Source organism: Aphelocoma coerulescens, chromosome 26, assembly GCF_041296385.1.
Source record: "Aphelocoma coerulescens isolate FSJ_1873_10779 chromosome 26, UR_Acoe_1.0, whole genome shotgun sequence".
Taxonomy (NCBI): Eukaryota; Metazoa; Chordata; class Aves; order Passeriformes; family Corvidae; genus Aphelocoma; species Aphelocoma coerulescens.
Genome location: NC_091039.1, coordinates 1,134,894 through 1,148,591, shown reverse-complemented (window position 1 = coordinate 1,148,591; position 13,698 = coordinate 1,134,894). Strand labels below are relative to the sequence as shown.

General features: G+C 63.2%; 1 protein-coding gene across 1 annotated transcript in view; it reads left to right on the top strand.

Moving 5' to 3' along the window:
- Positions 1-13,447, top strand: part of CELSR2 (cadherin EGF LAG seven-pass G-type receptor 2) — a 29,285-nt gene extending 15,838 nt beyond the window's left edge. Inside the window, exons 17-35 of the mRNA XM_068995911.1 lie at positions 426-520; positions 600-809; positions 1,680-1,863; positions 2,670-2,813; positions 3,413-3,584; positions 3,960-4,145; positions 5,108-5,234; positions 6,220-6,420; positions 6,934-7,108; positions 8,057-8,169; positions 8,250-8,326; positions 9,136-9,262; positions 9,770-9,886; positions 9,969-10,099; positions 10,579-10,667; positions 10,758-10,901; positions 11,462-11,668; positions 11,741-11,969; positions 13,361-13,447. Coding sequence (XP_068852012.1) covers positions 426-520; positions 600-809; positions 1,680-1,863; positions 2,670-2,813; positions 3,413-3,584; positions 3,960-4,145; positions 5,108-5,234; positions 6,220-6,420; positions 6,934-7,108; positions 8,057-8,169; positions 8,250-8,326; positions 9,136-9,262; positions 9,770-9,886; positions 9,969-10,099; positions 10,579-10,667; positions 10,758-10,901; positions 11,462-11,668; positions 11,741-11,969; positions 13,361-13,382 — 2,750 coding nt within the window. The 3' untranslated portion in view covers positions 13,383-13,447. The remainder of the gene's footprint in view (positions 1-425; positions 521-599; positions 810-1,679; positions 1,864-2,669; positions 2,814-3,412; positions 3,585-3,959; positions 4,146-5,107; positions 5,235-6,219; positions 6,421-6,933; positions 7,109-8,056; positions 8,170-8,249; positions 8,327-9,135; positions 9,263-9,769; positions 9,887-9,968; positions 10,100-10,578; positions 10,668-10,757; positions 10,902-11,461; positions 11,669-11,740; positions 11,970-13,360) is intronic.
- The last annotated feature ends 251 nt before the right edge of the window (positions 13,448-13,698 follow it).

Here is a 13,698-nt window from a genome sequence, read left to right as displayed (position 1 = left end):
GGACAGGGCAGGGAGGTGATACTGTAGTGGCATTATTGGGTTGGTACAGGGAGGTGACACTGTGGTGGCACTGCTAGGATGGGTTAGGGGTGGTGACACCTTGGTGGCACCACTAAGATGGAGTGGGGGTGACACAAGTGTGGACTTGTGGAGATGAGGCTGGGGCTGCCGCTCTGGTGTCACTGCAGAGACTGTGACACTGGTGGCATCACTGGGACAGGACTTGTGGCTGCCATGGTGGTGTCACGGGGGGGTGGCACAGGAGTGTGACACTGTGATGGCACAGCTGGGGGAGGGCTGGGGGCACCCCTCTGGTGTCACTGCGGGGTGGAGTAGGAGTGTGACACTGGTGGCACTGCTGGCATGCTGTGAGTCGAGGCTGCCCCATTGTCCCCGTGGTGCCACTCAATGTCCCCATCCCGCAGGCACAGCACTGCGCCACTGTGATGAGCACAAGGGCTGGCTGCCCCCCAACCTCTTCAACTGTAGCGCACTGGCCTTTGCCGCCCTGCGCCCCTGGGTGAGCCGGGGGGACACCAGTGACAGCCATGGGACGGTGCCACTGGGGCCCTCCTGACTCTGTGTGTGTTCCCCCCAAGGCAGAGCAGCTGGTGGGCAACGAGTCCCGGTGGGACGCGGGGCAGTCCCGGCGCGTGGCGCTGGCACTGCGCGAGGCGATGCGTGGGGCCCGCGGGTACTTCGGCAGCGACGTGCACCTGGCGTACCGGCTGGCAGGGGCCCTGCTGCGCCATGAGAGCCGCCAGCGTGGCTTCCACCTCGCTGCCACCCAGGACGTGCACTTCACCGAGGTGGGCACGAGACCCAGGGATGGGGACATGCCCGGAGGGGGAATGGGAGAAGCGGAAAAGAAGTTGGGATGATGAGCACCCTCATGGGGAGGGGTGTGGGTGCATGAGCCCAGACACTGGGGTGATGGGCATCCTTGTGGGGAGGGGGATGGGGGTGGGAGGTCAGATACCAGAGTGATGGACCCCCACCTAAGGGGGCAGAAGAGCAGATGCCAGGGTGATGGGCAGTGATGTGTGTGGGAGGTGTTGGTGCAGGAACCTGGATGCTAGGGTGATGGGCACCTGCCTGGGGAGGGGAACTGGGGAAGGAGGCCAGACGATGGGGTGGTGGGCACCCTCGTGGTCAGGGATGTGGGTGCAAGAGCCCACATGCCAGAGTGATGGGCACCCTCATGGGGAGGAATATTGGGGCAGGAGAGCAGATGCCAGGGTGACGGGCATGGGAAGGGAGGTTGAGGGAGAAGCAAAAGTGGTTGGTGACCCTTGTCAGGAGGGGCATGTTGGGGCAGATGGTCAGACATGGGGGCGGATGGGTGCCTGCATGGGGAGGGGGGAGGTGCTGGTGCAGGAACCTGGCTGCCAGGGTGGATGGCACCCACCTGGGAAGGGTATTGGTGAGGGAGCCCATGCATCAGGGTGGTGGGCACTCACCTAGAGAGGAATGTTGGTGTAGGAGGTCTGATGCCAGGGTGGTGGGCACCCGTGAGCAGTGTGGCTCGGGGTGCACCCTCAACTTTGTGGGGGTACAGCACCCCCGTTCCCCACTGTCAGTGCCAGGGTGCCCCAGCTACAGAGCCCTGCAGAGGAGGTTGGGGACCCTCTGCCCCAGAGTGCCAGCTCCCAGTGCTACTACTGCTACTGTGCCCCCAGAACCTGCTGCGGGTGGGCAGTGCTCTGCTGGACGCGGGGAACAAGCGGCACTGGGAGCTGATCCAGCAAACAGAGGGTGGCACGGCCCAGCTGCTGCGGCACTTTGAGGAGTATGCACGAGCCCTGGCACGGAACATGCCCCAGACTTACCTCAGCCCCTTCACCATTGTCACCCCTAACATCGGTCAGTGTGGCCAGAGGGCTGTGAGAGGGGTATCTGCCTGGGGACATGGGCACACTGGGGACATGTGTGTGCCTGGGGACACGCATGTGCCCTTGGTGTGGTGCTGGGGACACGGGCATGGATGTGCCTGGGGACATGTGTGTGCTCAGGGGATGTGTGTGTGCTGGGGACATGGACACGTGTCTAGGAACACAGACATGTACATACCTGGAGTATGTGTGTGCCTGGGGACGTGTGTGCAAAAGGACATACATGTGCTGGGAGCGTGGATGCATGTGTGTACCTGGGAACACGTGCTGGGGACATGGACATTCGTGTGTCTGGGAAATGTGTCCTGTGGAACATGGGTGTGTCTAGAGGCATGTGTGTGCCCCTGGGGACATGAGCTGTGTTCTGTGTGTCCCAGGGTTGATGGGTGCTGGGGTCAGAGGGTGCTGGGGTCTGGGGGTGTCAGGATCCATGGCCCCCAGGGTCAGTGCATGCTGGGCTCAGTAGGTGCTGGGGTCCACGTGCCCGAGGGTTGGTGACTGCTGGTGTCTGTGGATGTATGGATTCATTGCTCTGGGGTTGTTGGATGCCAGGGTCAGTGGGTGCTGGAGTCTGTGTGCCCCGGGATCCATGGCTCTGGGGTTGGTGTGCCCCAGGGTCGGTGGGTGCTGGAGTTGGTTTGTGCCAGGCTTAGTGCGTCCCGGGATTAGTGAATGCAGAGGTTGGTGTGCCCTGGGGTCGGTGGGTGCGGGGGTCTCTGTGCCCCAGGCTTGCTGGGTGCCATGCCATGCCATGCCGTGGGTGACATGGTGCCACAGTGGTGTCGGTGGTGCGGCTGGACAAGAGCAGCTTTGCGGGTGCCCGCTTGCCGCGGTATGAGGCGCTGCGGGGGGAGAAGCCCCCGGACCTGGAGACAACCGTCATCCTGCCTGACAGCATCTTCTGGCCCCCCGAGGACAGGCGTGAGTCCGGGGCGTAGTGTGGACAGGGGGCAGGGTTAGGGACCCACTTGGGTCTGGCAGAGCTTGGGGAGCCCCCCATTTGGCCATGGGGACGTGGCACAGCTGGGGACCCTGGCTTGGGCTGGCAGCGATGGGAGAACCCCAGAATGCCCATGGGCTGACAGGGTTGGGAATCCCAGTTCCACCATGGGGACCCCAGTGTGGCCATGGGGCTGGTGGTTTGGGACCCCAGGATGGGACTGGCATGGCTGGGGACCCTGGTAAGGAGGCAAGGACCAGGGACCCCAGGATGGCATCAGAGATCCTGGTGTAGCCATGGCAGTGGGCAGGGTTGGTGACACAAGTGGGACCATGGGGACCTCACTGTGGCCATGGGGACCCCAGTGTGGACATGGGGACCCCTGGAGCTGGAAGGGTTGGGGGAACCTTGCTGTGGTCATGGTACTGGCAGAATTGGGGACTCCAGGGTGGCCATGGGTACCCCAGTGGGGTCTCAGAGCACCATGCTACCCCCTGCCCATGGCCCCCAGGCCCCTCAACCGGGCATGGGCAGGCACCGCAGGGCACAGGTGGGCAGGAGGAGAAGGAGGAGGATGAAGCAGGCGAAGAGGAGGAGGAGGAGGACGAGGAGGAGGCAGGGATGACTGTGGTGACCCGGCACAAGCGCCACCCATCCCTGGGTGAGGGCCAGGCCATCGCCAGCGTCATCATCTACCGCACCCTGGCCAGTCTCCTGCCCCAGCACTTCGACACCGACAAGCGCAGCCTCCGGTGCCACTGGGGATGGGGGCATGGGGGGAACAGGAGGGGAACAGGGAGGGCATGTGGGGCTGGGGGTGGCACATGGGGTGCCAGGGCAAAGGCAAGCATCTGGGCGGTATAGGGAGATGGGGACAGGGGTGTCCCGAGGGATCCCAGGGGAGGGATGGAAAAGGGAGCACATGGGGTGCCCAAGGATGGGGGGCACAGGGTTGGAGGGGGGGCTCAAGAGATGCCCAAGGATGGTGCCCATGGGGTGCCCAAAAGTGGGGGCACAGGGGAGAAAGGGGTGCCCTCACGGCGTCTGTGTGGTGCCAGGGCACTCTGTGGCACCAAGGTGGGTTTTGGGGTGCCCTGAGTGGGCTCCCTGACCCCAGTGCCCCCCAGGGTGCCCAAGCGCCCCGTCATCAACACACCGGTGGTGAGCATCAGTGTGCACGCGGGGGGCGCGGGTGGCGTGGGGGGCACGGGGACCCCCCGGGCGCTGGCCAAGCCTGTCACCCTCCAGTTCCGGCTGCTGGAGACCCAGGAGCGCTCCAAGCCCATCTGCGTCTTCTGGAACCACTCCCTGCGGTGAGGGCGGGTCAGGGGGCACCCCAGGGGTGACAGGGACATCCTGGGGCACAGGGACATCCCAGAGGAAAGGGACATGGGATTGAGGATGGGAACACCTTGGGGAACTCCAGGGGGACAAGGTATCTCCCCAGGGAGACGGGACATGGGGATAAGGACACCCAGGGGAACAGGGAACAGGGAACACCCTGGGGGGATGGGGACACCTTGGGAAGTCAGGGACAACTTGGGTGGACACAGACACGCTGAGGTAACAGGGGACATGGGACACACCAGGGGAACAGGGAGCACCCTGGAGGGACAGGGGCCATGGGAATGGGGACACCCCAGGGAGATGTGGACACCTCAGAGGGGACAGGGGAGATGGACTGGGGACACCTCAAGGACATGAGGACACTCTGGGGGGATAGGGATCATGGCCACTGGGACATCCCATGGAGACAGGGGACATAGTAACAGGGATAGGGACACCTCAAGGGGACAGAGGACATCCAGAGGGGACAGGGCAGGATGGATGCCCCAGTGTCCCCGAGGGTCATGGGTGAGTAACACAGGAACAGGACATGAGGGGGCAGCTCTGACCCTGGTGGGTGTCAGGGATGGGGGGGGGGTGTCCCCAAATGGAGGGATGTTCCCGGGTGAGTGTCCCTGGTGGGTGAGTGTCCCCAGGTGGCAGCGGGTGTCTCTGCTGGGTGGAAAGATGTCCCAGTGGGTGGGTGGGTGTTATCTGTGGATGTACCCGGTGAGTGCGTGTCCCTGTGGGAGGGCTGACCCCAAGTGGGTGTCCCCGGTGAGTGTGTCCCTGGTGGGTGTTCAAGTGCGTGACCCCTTGGATGGGTGTCCTGGGTCGGGTGCGTGTCCCTGGGTGAGGGTGGATGTCCCCGGTGAGCGCCCCTGGTGTGTGTCCCCGGGGGGTGTCCTGGCGGGTGTCCCGGCCTGTGTCACCCTGTGGTGCTGTGCAGGGCGGGCGGTGCAGGGGGCTGGTCAGCACGAGGCTGCGAAGTCACCTTCCGCAACCGGAGCCACGTCAGCTGCCAGTGCCACCATCTGACCAGCTTTGCCGTCCTCATGGACATCTCCCGCCGAGAGGTGGGGACATAGGGGGACACGGAGGGGTGCATGGGGACACAGGGAGACAGATGGGACACAGGGGACGTGGAGGGACACACAGCGACCCTGGGGCACGGAATGACTCAGGGTCAGGGCCCTGGTGGGGACATGCCGGTGGATGGAGACACATCCAGACAAGGGGCACACGGTCTGAGGCGGTGCCAGGCATGGGGGCGTGGCGTTTAACAAAAGGGGAGGGGACAGGGATAGGAGGGGCTTGGCAGAATGGGAGGTGGCTAGTGGGGCAGGGGCAGGGTGGAGGTGTGAGTGCTCATAGAGGTGGGACTGAGAAAAGTGGGTGGGACTTAAGTGGGGTGGGGCTAAATCCAAGGGACATGGGTAAATCCAGTGGGTGGGGCTCCCTTGGGACAGAGCTAAGTGGGATGGGCGGGGCTCATCCCAGTCAGGATGAGTGGGATTCCAGTGGGTGGAGCTGAGCAGGCTGGGCCTGTCGGTCTCCAAGGGGGAGAGCTGATGTGGGTGGGGTTACAGAAGGTGGTGCAGGTGTGTTTTCACGGGGTGTGGCTGAGTGATGTGGGCAGGGTTTTCTGGGGAGGGGTTGAATTTTGTGGGTGGGGTCACAAGAGGTGTGGTCAGCGCTGTGGGTGTGGCTTCAGGGGCAGGGTCGAGTGCAGTAGGTGAGGTTGAAAGGGGCTGAGGGATGTGGGTGGGGTTTTGAGGGCTGGGGCTGAGTGGTATCGGAGAGGTTTAAAGGGGTAGAGCTACACAACACGGGTGGGGTTTTGCGGGTCATGGTTGAAGTGCTGTGACTGGGGGTTTCAAAGTGTGGCGGGGCTGAATAATGTGGGCAGCACTTCCCATTGGGCTATGCATTGGGGCCGGGACTTCCCAGGCCCAGGGACCGATTGCTTTGTAAGGGGGACCATGTCTCTGTTGATGGGAGGTTCTGGGGGGACGTGCTCACTGAGCACAGGCCTGACACATGCCGATCCTGGTGCTGCAGAACGGGGAGGTGCTGCCGCTGGCAGCGCTCACCTACGGCTCACTGGGCGTGGGGCTGGCGGGGCTGGCGCTGGTGGTCCTGGCCCTGGGGAGCCTGAGGCAGCTGCGCTCCAATCGCCACAGCATTCGGCGGCACGGTGCAGCTGCGCTGCTCCTTGCACAGCTCGTCTTCCTGCTTGGCATCAACCAGGCCGATGTCCCGGTGTGTGGGGAAAGGGGGCTGGGAAAGGAGGGAAGGATGGTGATCACTGGGAAGGGCTGGTTAAGGGATCTGGTGCCTTTGGATTGTCGGGGTTGGTGGGGCTGAAATGGGTGGGGTAAGGAGTGGGCAGGGCCATGGTGGGCTGGGCCTAAGGGGTGGGATCTAAGAGACATGGGGGGTATAATGGGGTGAGGTCTGTCAAAGGGGTGGTGATCCCAAGGGGTGGAGTCTGTATAAAGGGGTGGGGCTGATAAAAGGGGTGGGGCTGATAAAAGGGGTGAGGCTCCCAAAGGGGTGGATCTTATCAAAGTGGTTGGCTCTCGAGGGGATGGGGCACTCAAGGGGTGAGGCCTATAAAAGGAGTGGGACCTTTTAGAGGGGTGTGACTTCAACAGGGGAATAATCTCTCAAAGGGGGTGGAGCTCAGGGGGTTGCGCATGTGGTTGGATGGGCGGGGCTGTGGGCATGGCCCGGGCATGGGGCTGTGGGCTGGCAGTGACGGGGCGGGTGCAGCTGGCGTGCACGGTGGTGGCCATCCTGCTGCAGTTCCTGTACCTGAGTGCGGTGGGCTGGGCGCTGCTGGAGGCGCTGCACCTGTACCGGCGCCGCAGCGAACCCCGTCATGTCGACCGAGGGCCCATGCGCTTCTACCACGTGCTGGGCTGGGGACTGCCTGCCTTCATCACTGGTGAGCCCTGCTGTGGAACCCTGCCCTCATTCTGCCCCCACCCCCTGGACCAGCAGCTGGGTGGAGCACACTTCCACCTGGGTCAACACATTCTGGTGGCTACACAGCCCCTTCTAGGCTGTGTCCCTGAATCCCTCTCCCCCAATCAATTTGATGCATGATGGGGTCTTATTTCCATGTGTAACTCCACCCCCTGAATACAGCCCCCCCCCCAATGCATCTTTACCAACATAGCCACACCCCTGGATATAACCCTGCCTCCAACAGGAGAGCCATGCCCAATCCAAAACAGCCCCACCCCAAGAGTTTAGCTCCACCCTGATGGTTTTAGACACACCCAGAGTCACAGCCCTGCCCTCATCATCAGACCCTGTCCCCAAGATTTTAGACAGGCCCCTGCGTCCATAATCCTACCCTCATCCATCATAGCTCTGCCCCCAAATTTTCAGACACACCCCCAGGGTCATAGCCCCATCCCAAAGAGTATAACCCTGGCCCAACATTTTATCCCCACCCCAGGAGTTTAGGGTTCCCCACCCTCATCTATCACATCTCCACCCCAAGAGCATCTTTCCCAGCCTCTTCAACATGCCCCCAGGCCATAGCTCTTCTCCATCAATCATAGTCAGACACTCCCCAGGATCTTAGCCCTACCCTCATCAGCATAGCCCCACCCCAAGAGCATAGACCTGTAATAACCCCTTAGACAGGCCCCCCGTGCCCTATCCCTGCTCTCATCAACATTGCCGCATGCCCAAGAGCTTAGACCCACCTCATTTGCACAGCGCCGTCTCTACCCAGCGTAGCCACACTCCCAAGAGCAGCCCCTTTTCGCCAGCCCTGTGCCATCCACGTGCCGTTCCATGCCCCGTCCTGCCATAGCCCCAGCCCTCCCACCGTAGCCCCCTGCCTCCTCTTATAGCCCCGCCCCTGACCTCTCCTTTGCAGGGCTGGCCGTGGGGCTGGACCCCGAGGGCTACGGGAACCCCGACTTCTGCTGGCTGGCCCTGCACGACAGCCTGGTGTGGAGCCTGGCTGGGCCCTGCGCTGCCGCCCTCGCTGTGCGTATGGGGCTGGGCGCCGGGGAGAGCGGGAGACCCCCACTCACCCTGCTCACTCCCGGCACCCCCTGCACCCCCAGGTCGGCATCTTCTTCCTGGTGCTGGCGGCCAGGGCCACCTGTGCCACCCCCCAGGGCTTCCAGAAAAAGGGCTCAGCGTGAGTCACCCAGGCAGGGTCACCCAGGGGGGGCAGGGGACACTGGGGGGATGGGGTTGCCCAAGGGGGCATGGGAGGTTGGGGCACCCGTGACGGGCACGGAGGGTTGGAGCACCCATAGAGGCTAGGAGGGCACCCATCGGGGCCTGGCCTTTTGGGGAATCTGCAGAGAGCAGGGAGGTACAGGAGGGACTGGGGCACCCATGGGGGGCAGGAGGGGACTGGGGTGCCTATGAGGGGTAGGAGGGGACAGTGGGGGCTAGGGCATCGATGGGGCAGACGGGCACAGGGCAGCCATGGGGAGGTAGAGGGGCACGGACAACAGGGGGGTACAGGGGGCTGGAGTGCCAATGGGGGGCATGGGAGAAAGGGAGGTTGGGGCAACTGTGGAGGGCAGGGGGGCACAGGAAGGACCAGGACACCCATGGTGGGTAGGGGGATATAGAGGTCTGGGGCATCTATGGAGGGCAGGGGGGCATCAAGGGCAGAGGCACCCATGGGGGCCTGAGGGGGTCAGGGGAGATTGGGGCATCTGGGGAGGGCAGGGGGACACAGAGCACCCATGGGGAGGCAGAAGGGCTTTGGGGGCAAGGGCCGTGGGGGGCTGGGGTTAGGCTGGGCCCACAGGGAATCAGGGGGGCACAGGAGGCTGGAGCACCCATGGGTAATAGAGTGGGTCAGGTGAGGGTTGGGGCATATGGGCAGGAGGGGGCCATGAGGGGCTGGGGCAACCCTGGGGGGCAGAAGTACAGAGGGCTGTGACATGAGATGTCATTGGGGTGACACTGGGGTGCTGTTGGGTTGCCCAGGTCTGGGGTGCGCACAGCTGCGGTCCTGCTGGCCATGCCCAGCCTGGCCTGGCTTCTGGCCCTGCTCTCAGTCAACAGTGACACGTTGCTCTGTCACTACCTGTTCGCCGCCTCCAACTGCCTCCAGGTCAGTGGGGACCCCCTGAAACCCCACCCCGGGACCCCCAAAACACACACCCCTGGGACCTCCAGAGCTACCACCCCTGGGACCACCAAAGACTCCAGAACCCCAAAGCCTCCACCTCTGGGACTTCCGGAGACCCCAGAGCCCCCTGAACCTCCCACCCTTGGAACCTCCAGGCTCCCACACCTATTTGTGGGGCACCCAATGGGCACAGAGGGGTCCTTTGCCATATGCAGGGCACTAAGGGGAGGCACCCAGCGTGTATGGGGCACCTCAACCACTCCGTGGTGCCCATGGGGGGCACCCAGTGCATATGGGGGTCCCTCATCCTGTCTATCAATGGGGGGTACCTAGTGGGTATGGGGGGATCCTCATTCTCTTTGCGGTGCCAGTGGGATGCACCCAGTCTGGATGGTGACCCCTTGACATGTCTGGGGTGCTGCTGGGTCCTCCCAGGCTGTACGCACCCGTCCTTGTCCCCCCTGCCCACACACCCCCCTCTCTGCCCAGGGGCCCCTCATCTTCCTGTCCTGCGTGGTGCTGAGCAAGGAGGTGCGGAGGAGCCTCCGCCTGAGCTGTGCCCGCTGCCATCACCCACCGCTGGCCACCAAGGCCACCCTGACCCCCGTGAGTGCTGGGGGACACGGGGGGTGCTGGGTAGCAAAGGGCAGCCCCTGCCATGGCTATGACGTCCCTGTGCCCTTGGCAGGCCTATGGTGGGGACAGCACATACGTGGCAGGGCGGCTGTATGCCCCCCCAGGTGGAGGGTCCTCGGGGTCCCTGCACAGCACTGCACGCTCGGGCAAGAGCCACCACAGCTACATCCCCTTCGTGCGGCGGTACTGGGCACAGCAGGGGCCGGGGCATGGGTTTTGTAGGGGTCCTGGGCTGGCGTGGCACTGGGATGAGAGGATGGAATGGTGGGGTGGCAGGGTGCTGGGGTGGTTGAGTGGTGGGTTGGTGGGGTGGCATGGCATGGCATGGGGGTATTGGGATGGCAGGATGGTGGGTGGTGGGGTGACATGGTGTGGGGGTGTTGGGATGGCTGGGTGGTGGGGCAGTGGCATGGTTGCATGGCAATACAGTGGCAGGGTGGCATGCAGATGGAGTGGTGAGGTGGCAGAGTGGGGAGTTGAGGGGGTGGTGGGGGTAGGTGGCAGGGCGATGGACATCAGGGTGGCAGGTGTCAGTGGATATTGGTGGGTGTTGGGGTGTCAGTGGATATTGTGTCAGTGGGTTGGTGTCAGCCAACGGGTGACAGTAGATGATGGGTGTTCACGAGGGGGGGGTCAGGTGCTGATGTAATGTGTCCCTGCAGGGAGGACTCAGGGCTGGTGGGCAGCCCTGGGCCAGTGCCACTGCCCGAGCCTGGGGGGCTCTTTCTTGACGCCCAGGACCAGCCCGAGGGTATGGCCCCACCTATAGGGCAAGTGTGCCCAGCCTCGGCCCAAGGGGCAGGAGGTGTCCCTGGGCATCCCCTGACCCGTGACCCCCCAGAGCACGACACGGACTCGGACAGTGACCTCTCCCTGGATGACCCAAGTGGCTCCTACGGCTCCACACATTCCTCCGACAGCGAGGATGAGGCCCCCCGTGGCTGGGACCCCCTGCCCGGAGCCCCCCCGGGTCCCCCCAGCCCTGGTAATACCCCCAGGGGGCCGCCAGTGGAGATGGGAGATCTTCAACCTGGCTGGGTGCTGATGGGGGGGCACCCAATGGGTTGGGGGAGGTCCCTTGCCTTATCCAGGATGCTGATGGGGGGCACCTGCTGTGGATAGAGGTCCCTTGTCCAGTATGGGGTGGTGATGGGGACACTGAATGGATTTGGTGAGGGGTCCCTCATCTTGGCTGGGTCCTGATGCAGGGGGCACCCAGTGAACACAGGATCCCCTGTCCAGCCTGGGGTGCTGATAGGGACACACAGTGGGTGTAGTGGGTATGGAGGAGAGGGTCCCTTGTCCAGTCTGGGGTGGTGAGGGGGGACACCTACAAGGTTTGGGGGGTCCCTCATGCAGTCTGAGGTGCTGATAGAGGCACCCAGGGGAGAAGGGTAGCCCCTTGTCCACTCTGGGGTGTGGATGGGACTGACACAATGGGTTTGGGTGCATCCCTCACCCTGACTATGTGCTGATGGGGGCACCCAGTCAGGACGGGGTGGGGTCCCTGGTTCTGTCTGTCCCAGCTTCCTTCTTTCTCCGCAGGTGACCCCCTGGTGCCCTCGGGGTGCCCATACTGGCCAGGGGAGTTTGTGACGACAGCAAGCGAGAGTGAGGGACCAGGAGGCAGCGAGGGGCTTCGAGTGCAGCCGGCAGGGGGCCAGGGACACCCCTGGGGCGACCCCCCCCGGCCCAACGGCGAGGCACTCCCCAGGGACCCCCTGCTGCTGCCCCTACCCCACCCCCACAAAGGTACGGGCTGCCATGGCAGGAGGGGGCACTCCAAATCTGGCCCCCCACCCATGGGAGATGCCGCCCCTGCAGGGATCCTGAAGAAGAAGTGCCTGCCCCCCATCAGTGAGCGGGGCAGTGCCCAGCGCCCTGGGCCGCCCCCGCCGCCTCCCGCTGGCACGGCCGCCTCCTCGGGCAGCGACGGAGGGGCCCCCCCGGCCCCCCGGCCTCGGCAGAGCCTCCAGGAGCAGCTCAGCGGCCTCACCCCCATTGCCATGAGCATCCGGACGGGCACCGCTGACGAGGACTCCTCTGGCTCTGAGTGAGTGCCCACCACATCCGAGGGGTGTTCACTGGGTGCCAGGGTTCCCTCTGGGCACCCATTGGGTGTGAGGGTGCCCTTGGGGTGCCAGGGTTCCTGTTGGGTAGACAAGCAGTCTAACACTACTTGTTTGGTTCCTCTTGGGTGCCCATCAGGTGCAAGGATGGCTGGGTGCCAGGGTGCCAAGGTTCCTGTTGCACTCTCATTTGGTGCCAGGGTTTCTCTCGGGTGCCCATTGGGTCCAACACTGCTTGTTGGCTGCCCATGAGGTGCCACAGTACTGACTGGACACTTACTGGGTGCAACATTACCTGTCAGGTATTCATCAGGTTTCAGGGTTCCCTTTGGGTGTCCACTGGGTGCCAGGGTGCCCAACAGGTGCCTTTTGGATGTCCATCAGGTGCAAAGGTTCCTACTTGTTGGGTGCTCATCAAGTCCCAGCAGTCCTTTTGGGCACTCATTGGGTGCCAGGATGCCCATTGGGTGCCCACTGGGTGCCCATCAGGTGTAAGGGTGGTTTTCAGGTGTCCATAGGGTGCAAGAGTAACCTACAGGTGACCATTGGGTGCCAGGATTCCTCTTGGATGCTCATGGGGTACAAGGGTGGCTGTTGGGTGCCTACTGGCCACTAGATGCCCACTGGGTGCTGAGTGTTGAGGTACCCATTGAATACCCACTGGATACCCACTGAACACTCCCTGGGTGCCCATCAGGTCTAACTGCACCCATTGGATGCCCGTTGACTGTCCATGGGTGCCCATTGACCACTGGATGCCTATTGTGTGTCCATTGACCATTATGTGTCCATTTGGTGCCCATTAACTGTCCACCGGGTGCCTAACGACCTTTGGGTGCGCGCTAGGTGCCCACCAGGTCTAACAGCACCTGTTGGGTGCATGTTAATTGTCCATGAGTATCCATTGACCACTGGGTGCCCCTTGGGTGTTGCAGTGCCTGTTCGGTGCCCATTGACTATCCAAAGGTGCCTGTTGACCATTGGGTGCCCATTGGGTGTTGGGGTGCCCGTTGGGGCGCCCATTGGGTGTTGGGGTGCTCACTGGGTGCTAGGGTGCCCACTGGGTACCCCCTGACCACCTATGGGTGCTCAGGGCAGAGCTAGCATGGCAGCACTAACCCTACTCTTCTCTCCCCCCCACCCCCCAGATTTCTGTTTTTTAATTTTCTCCATTAACCCCACGGGGCTGGGGGGCTCCTGCCCCCCAACCCCCCCCCTCCATCTCTCCCCACAGGCGGGTGCTGGGTGCTGGGGGGCACAGAGGGCAGCCTGGCACCCACCTCCCCCATCACGCATCTGTCTGTCTTGTTTTTTATTCTCCCCCACCCCCCACTTTGTATCCACCCTCCCCCGTCTGTCCGTCCCCCCCCACCAGGAGCGACGAGACCTCGATCTAATGGGGACCCACCCAGCGGGCCCCCCCGCACTGTGCCAGGGACACCGGGACAGGGAGGGCACTGGGATAGCGGGGGGCGGTGGGGGCACCAGGATTGGGGAAACATTAGGAGGGGGCAGGAAGCCACAACCCCCCCCCCCAGTGCACTTTGTATCCTTGCAGGGATTGGCACCTTGCAGGGGTGGCACAGGGTGCCCCTGTTCCCTCCACATGATCACCCCCAGTCCCTTTGCCCAGCAGAGGGTTTTATTTAGAAAATACATGAAAATACAAAAAAATGAATTTATAACCCACTTCCCCCATTGTGCCAACCCCCC